This window comes from Nanorana parkeri, unplaced genomic scaffold (assembly GCF_000935625.1).
Source record: "Nanorana parkeri isolate BGI_ZX_2015 unplaced genomic scaffold, ASM93562v1 scaffold31, whole genome shotgun sequence".
Classification (NCBI taxonomy): domain Eukaryota; kingdom Metazoa; phylum Chordata; class Amphibia; order Anura; family Dicroglossidae; genus Nanorana; species Nanorana parkeri.
The window spans coordinates 939,841-946,842 of record NW_017306299.1 but is presented as its reverse complement, the minus strand read 5'-3'; the positions used below and the strand labels follow the sequence as shown (position 1 = coordinate 946,842).

Below are 7,002 nucleotides of genomic sequence, written 5' to 3'. Positions count from 1 at the left end.
AGGATCGAGAGGTGAGCGAACGCATGTATGTGTTCGCTCACCTCCCGATCTACTGAGCCGACCTGTGACAGTCTCATTGTCACAGGTCGGCTAGCACTATGAGGTGAGTGAAAAGTACTCACCTCATAGTTCTCCTTTAATACTAAAGCTGAGGCTCCCAGACCCAAAGGGCATTCGGGATCCGAATTTCCAAATTGCATTCAGGAGCTCCTAAATGCCATTTGGGTCGGGGAGCATTAGCTTTAGTAATATATGTATACGGCTCCCAGATCCGAACGGCATTTGGGAGCTCCCGAATGCCATTCGGGTCTAGGAGCCTCAGCTTTAGTATTATATGTATATACTGTATATGGCTCCCATGTTGCTATAATGAAAATTCATGTTCACACCCATTTGGGTGCATTAAACCGAAAAACACATCTGATTGGCCAGAAAAGTCACATGTCCAATTCAGTTTAGTTGGCGAGCGAAATTCAGAAACAGAAATTCGGATTCGGAAATTCGGATGTGTCCCAATTTTGATTCAGAACGAAACACATCGCACATGTCTAAAACACAGAGTAGGTACAAATGAAGATGGGAGAAAGCAGAGTGTCGAGACCAAACCTGAAGGACTTCTCTGCATCTATTGTAAATTGAAGATGAATAGCTCCACAGTCTCTGTCACTGCAGAGATCAGTGGTCAATGCTTATTTTAAAGCCTTTTTACTGTTTTGTTTAAATATTTGGATGTCCATTGCCTGGTTAAAGTTCCACTTTAAAACCCCAAACATTTGGACAGCACCCTCACTTACCTACCAAATGTCTCCTTATACTCTTCTGCAGCTCAGGATACTTCCATGGATGACCACGTGTTCCAGTGCACCCTGCTAGTATTTAGGATTAGAATTGCCATTGTAAGGCAGGGAACCAAAATCATCAACTTTTTAAAGGTTCAGATATTTCAGTGTTTGATTGGATGCTGGAGAGTTAAGCCCCTTGACAGCTTCTTTTATCTCACAGGGACACTTTTGGTGAGCTGAGTTCCCAAATATGCCCACCTGTTGTGGCCATTATGAAGGGTTCCCAGTCTCCCTGCTGGAACAGAGCTGGGTATTTTTGCTGGGAGGTCTCACTTTTGCAGCATCCAAGACAAAAAAGAAGGCGGGGGGCTGAACTTTAACTACAATATCACTTTTGGTTGGGCTGGCCCTCGAATTCATTTTATTACTAATCTTGCTCCGAAAAGGCTAGAACTACATGAGCAATTTTAATCTCTTGCTACTAAGAGATACCATTTTGTGCCAGTGACCTGATTATGCTAGAGCTGCAAAAAAAATTTTTAGTAGCTCAATCCTGCTTCTAAAGCAGGACTTACAAATGATCACTAAACAAATACAACAAATGTCTTCCTATGGAGTAAGCTACATAAGTAGAAAATAGTAGTAGCATGGAGCATTGTGCGATCATGTGAGATTGATTGCTACTACATGTTTCCATTTGTTTAGCGGTCATTTGCTACTCGTAGCAAGTATCAGGATTGAGCTACTGGAAATTTTCTGTGTAGCTCAAGCTTATTGGGTTCAGTGCCAGTGCAGTGTTAAAACAGAATTAAAGTCCAAAAAAAGGCTGAGGGTGTAGTTTTTTTGGCTGTACACAAAAACTTCTTGCTCCTAGCATTTTTTTACTTTGTGTACGCTGCCTGCCGGGCATGTGCAGTTCAGGGTGGACCCCTGGCTTACAGATGCTGGGAATAGACCCAGGTGCCAGAGCAAAGTAATTCCAGCATGCATGCACAGGAGCTACATGATCAGTGGCTGCCCAGAGGCAGACCCGGAAGGATTGAGAAGGGGAATGGCAGACATATCGCTAAAGGAGTGTATATGCCATGTGGTACAAGTATGCTGTGAATACTTGCACATTACAGCAAGAGCCCATCCACCTTAAATGCAACAAGGTTCCCCCTTAAATCTCTTAGTAGTGCTATACTAAAATGGCCCGTGTACTGTAGCTTAGTCTTAAGGGCCTTCTGAGATTATTCAGAATGTATTGACAAGTGCATTTGACTTGCAATTGACCTTCTTGGGACCTGCATTTGCCCTGCTTCAAGCCGGGTTAGCATTCCCATGTACTTGTATGAAAATGGAGAACCTACTTAACGTGATCAAAAGCCCGTTGACACAGGCCCTAATGCTTATACCAATAAGAGATATTTAGTGGCTTCTTGTTGCCTTATGGAGACTGTAGACACATTGGGAGCCATTGCAAGCATCCGGTAGACACGTCCCCACTAAGGATGGGCTCGGGCGTGTTCGCAGCTTCACGTGCCGAGCCAGCCAGGAAGCTGACAGCGCAGCAGCTCCAATCACAGGCACGGAGACATTTCCCGATCTCTGCAGCTGCGGACCGGGAAAATGTCTCATTACCTGTGATTGGCGCTGCTGCGCTGTCAGCTTCCTGGCAGGCTTGGCAAGTGGAGCTGCGAACACGCCCGAGCCCATCACTAGTCTCCACTGACCCAGAAAAGCTTTTCCCGGTTGGCACATTAAAATGCATTTAAAATATAAAGGGACAAAATAATGCAGACCATTTACAAAGTTTGTTATTTCACTGCCCTGCCTTATAATAGGAAGTTTCGCAGAAAGATGGAAACACTTTAAGATCTTCCAGAGTGATTTTGCAGAGCAGATGGTGCATGGTGAATGAACGCACCTTGTTTTGCTCCCACTGCATCGGCCGTTGCACACACAGAGCACCTACAGGTTCACAGTCCGCAGTGATTCCACCAGCCTAGTCGGTGGCTTTTGCACGATTGTTGCGCCTTGTCTGTGCTTTTGAAATACACTCAATGCAAAAGAAGGAAATCAGGACTAAGCACAGCTGACCTACCTGCCAAGATGTATCTGTTCATCAATAGTGTATTTTTTTTTTTTGTATTGACGACTGTTCTCCTTCCAGGTCCAGTCCTCAGTGGCGGTGGGAACACCAGACTATATCTCTCCTGAAATCCTCCAGGCTATGGAGGACGGGAAGGGGAAATACGGTCCGGAGTGTGACTGGTGGTCTCTGGGAGTCTGTATGTATGAGATGCTGTATGGAGAAACTCCATTCTATGCCGAGTCCTTAGTGGAGACATATGGGAAGATCATGAACCACAAAGTGAGTATACGTTTGTCTTCTCACATTTCAGCTTTATTTATTTCTTAGGTTTATTAGATTCAGTTACAGGCAGGCTAACGCATTTAAAGGTAATGTTTAGTCTTTTGAAAAAATGTTAGGACACGCATTTATGTATCTTATGTTAAAGTGTATATCGAAGCATTACCCAAACACCCCCAAACCTTCCTCTATCCTTCTGGAGCATGTCAGAAAGGCCACCTTTGTCGGAAAGAGGTGAGTAGGCACCTTGGTGGGGTGGTGCAGTTTAGCTATTAATAGATTAGGCAGCTGGTGAGTTGTTAATGCAAACCGGTTTATCTTTTTGCAATCTTTGTCCTGTTGGGGACATTTCCATTTACTGCCTGTCCCAAGGATGCAACAGGAAGTAAGAGGAAATATCTAAATAGCGAGGGAAATCCCGTTGTCATTCTAACAGGTGTGCCCATTGGAAGATTTCCTCTCTTCCTGCATTTGTCCCCATTTTCTGCCCCTGTAATAATGGCCACTAGGACATGTTAGGGGGTAATTCTCCCCATTGAGGACACAGGCAGCAACGTAATACTTGGCAGGGGATCTGGTGGGATGTGGAACCATTACATGAGTAGTATGGTCCAATAATGTCCATATTAGTGATGAAGCTGGGCTTGACTCAAACCCAGTTGGCTTGAGTTTGCCTGACCCGCTCAAAACTCCTATCGCCACCTCCTCGTCCCAAACCAATAAATATTTCCGTCTCATGGCGTGTCTTATCAACAAGGTTTTGTATTTTTGCTTCTGACTTGCATGTGGTGAAATGACGGAATGATCTAATTTATTTCCCCTCTTTTTCCAGTTCCCTACGCATTCCGACGTCTCTGAAAACGCGAAGGACTTAATCAAACGGTTAATTTGCAGCCGGGAGCACCGTCTGGGTCAGAATGGGATCGAAGACTTCAAGAACCACCCATTCTTCGTCGGCATTAACTGGGAAAACATTCGCAACTGTGAAGCACCTTATATCCCAGAAGTCAGCAGCCCGACCGACACATCCAACTTCGATGTGGACGACGATTGTTTAAAAAACTCTGTAAGTGCTGCTCAGCCCGAATCTGAAGAGAATTTCAAGGAACCGAGTCTCCCTCCACTGCAGGGGCAACCTTGGCACTCCAGTTATGGTGAAACTACAAATCTTAGGATGATTCTGCCTTTGGGAGTCATTCCTGTGGCTATCGGAGTCTTGCAAAGCCTCATGGGACTTGTAGTTCCACAACAGTTGGCGTGCCAAGGTTTCCTACCCCTGCTCTACTGTAATGCTATGACAGTTTGGTGTTTTGGCCTATTTGATTTTGCAGCAAAATGCCAACAAAGCTTACGCTTTTGATTTCATTTATTGAGCCGTTTGGTGGAAAGAAATTCTGCTGTTCCTTAATTCTGAGGTATTTTCCAACAGTCAGCTTACTTCCTGTTCAGGTAATACCCTGAGGGGACCCAGGCTTTCTCCTATGGGCCTAAAATGTATGTTAAAGGAGAGCTATGTGGTCAGTGTTTTTCCCCATAGTTCTCCTTAGGGTAACGGGAGGACACAAACTAGCGTCCTCCCGTTACCCTAAGCTCAGTAAACCGCGAGCTACAGCTCGCGGTATACTGAGACGCTGCACCTGGAGCGGATCCCGACGTAGATGACGGGATCCGCACAGCTGCGTGAGTGACAGCTGGCTCTGCCTACATAGAGGCAGAGCCAGCGTACAGCTGGCCCCGCCCCCTCCCCCGTCCGTTCCGCCAGTCAGCGCTGGCAGATCGGAGAGGGGAATCCAGCCCCTCCCCCTGTCCCTGCAGAGAGCCGTGACAGGATCGAGGAATGAGCGAACGCCGGTATGTGTTCGCTCACCTCCCGATCTACTGAGCCGACCTGTGACAGTCTCATTGTCACAGGTCGGCTTAGAACTATGAGGTGAGTGGAAATCACTCATCTCATAGTTCTCCTTTAATTTACAACAACAAATATTTACTGTGTGCAAAAGAAATTCCAAGATTTGGGGATTTTTTTGTTTTTTTTAAGGTATTCTCCTATAGTTAAGGGAATTTCCAAGGAAAACATTAGATGCCACATGTGCAACTGTAGCAACTGAATCCAGAAAGGAGAGTTAGTCAGTCCAATATCACAATGGATATTTTAGATACAAGTGGATCTGGGGGGCTGACTCAGTCCCCGACTTCTTATATATCTTGGGTACTCCAACAGTGAGAGCTCTTGGCAATAATAGCGGGTGTGCAGACCCTGAACTCTGCACAGGGATGGTGGGTGCCCCTCATACTAGATGCAGCAGGTGTGCAGGCTAAGGATCTCAGTACAGGCATAACGGATCCCCCTCATACCAGGCAGAGCATGTGTGCAGACCCTAAACTCTGCACAGGGATGGTGGGTGCCCCTCATACTAAATGCAGCAGGTGTGCAGACTAAGGATCTCAGTGCAGGCATAACGGATCCCCCTCATACGAGGCACAGCAGGTGTGCAGACCCTGAAATCAGCACAGGGATTTTGGAAGCCCCCATACCAAGCGCAGCAGATGTACAGACCTGGGAATTCAGCTCAGGGATCTCACCAATGGGGTCTTCGAGAGAAGGAACAGTCAGGTGGTTTATCTCTGCAGCGTCTATCAAACACGGAAGTTTTGGTGGACTGACCCCTTCATTGGGAGCGGAAAGACCATTCATTGTCCTGATCACATGCCAGTTCTTCTCGTTCTGCTAGAAATGTCAGTTTGTTGGGTGTTCCTCTGCAGTAATTGTGCTTTTTGTTGTGTTATGTAGGAGACGATGCCTCCGCCAACCCATACAGGCTTTTCCGGACACCATTTACCGTTTGTTGGGTTTACCTACACAAGTAACTGGTAAGATGTCATCCATGTGAGTCCATTCCATGCACATGCATGAGTGCTGAAACATGGATAAAGACATTATTGCTCTAGGCCCTTGGTTCTCAACTGGTGGGTCGTGACCCAAAAGTGGGTCGCGACCCCATGTTCAGTGGGTCGCCGCATGCCTTCCAGTGCACTAGGTGAGAGGGTCCTCAGCCTCCCCCATAGTGCAGCACTGTCAGTTCTCCTGCCGAGCACCCATTCAAAATATGCTGCTTAGCGCCATGTGTCAGCTTGAGGTGGTGTGGGCTGGGGGTATGGCTGTGAGGGAGCTCCATCAATACATGCGGGAGTTGCATTGCGCTGCCATTCATTTGAATTGCACCACAAACACACCTACCTTCCACGGTTTGATCGCTAGCACTGGAACATGCAGGACTGCAATGCCATGCGTTCCAGTCTGATGCGACTTGGGTTGCGACTTAATGACCAAGAACAAATGTGGGTCCTGACTTACACAGGTTGAGAACCACTGCTCTAGGCAGTCTTACAGATCATCCACCGGCCACGGATGCACACCTACTGTCATCTGTTCCTCCCCGCATTATCCAGATATAAAAAAGCAGGCATGTACGCGGTCTATTTCTTGATATCAATGAAGCTTTATTGCAAACACACAAAGCCAGTCACGAACCATTATAGCTAATCCCCCTATTGGGGAGAGATGCATCAAAAGCGTAGGAGAGAGTATGGTGGAAAATGATATGCCGATATGTTTGTACAACATGCAATAAAGCTGGAACATTTATGAAGGAAAATAATGCAGTGCCATTTTTGCTGCATCCAGTCCTTTTTGTTTCTTCACTTCTCCATTACGCTCTCTTGCTCCCCATCTGTCTGTTTCTCCTTGCTCTCTTCCTCTCCTCTCTCTTCCTCTCCTCTCTCTTCCTCTCCTCTCTCTTCCTCTCCTCTCTCTTCCTCTCCTCTCTCTTCCTCTCCTCTCTCTTCCTCTCCTCTCTCTTCCTC

General features: G+C 46.6%; 1 protein-coding gene across 1 annotated transcript in view; it reads left to right on the top strand.

The window, feature by feature from the left end:
* Positions 1-7,002, top strand: part of CDC42BPA (CDC42 binding protein kinase alpha) — a 232,860-nt gene that overhangs the window by 136,926 nt on the left and 88,932 nt on the right. The window contains exons 8-10 of the mRNA XM_018568287.1: positions 1,061-1,068; positions 3,971-4,204; positions 5,930-6,009. Coding sequence (XP_018423789.1) covers positions 1,061-1,068; positions 3,971-4,204; positions 5,930-6,009 — 322 coding nt within the window. The remainder of the gene's footprint in view (positions 1-1,060; positions 1,069-3,970; positions 4,205-5,929; positions 6,010-7,002) is intronic.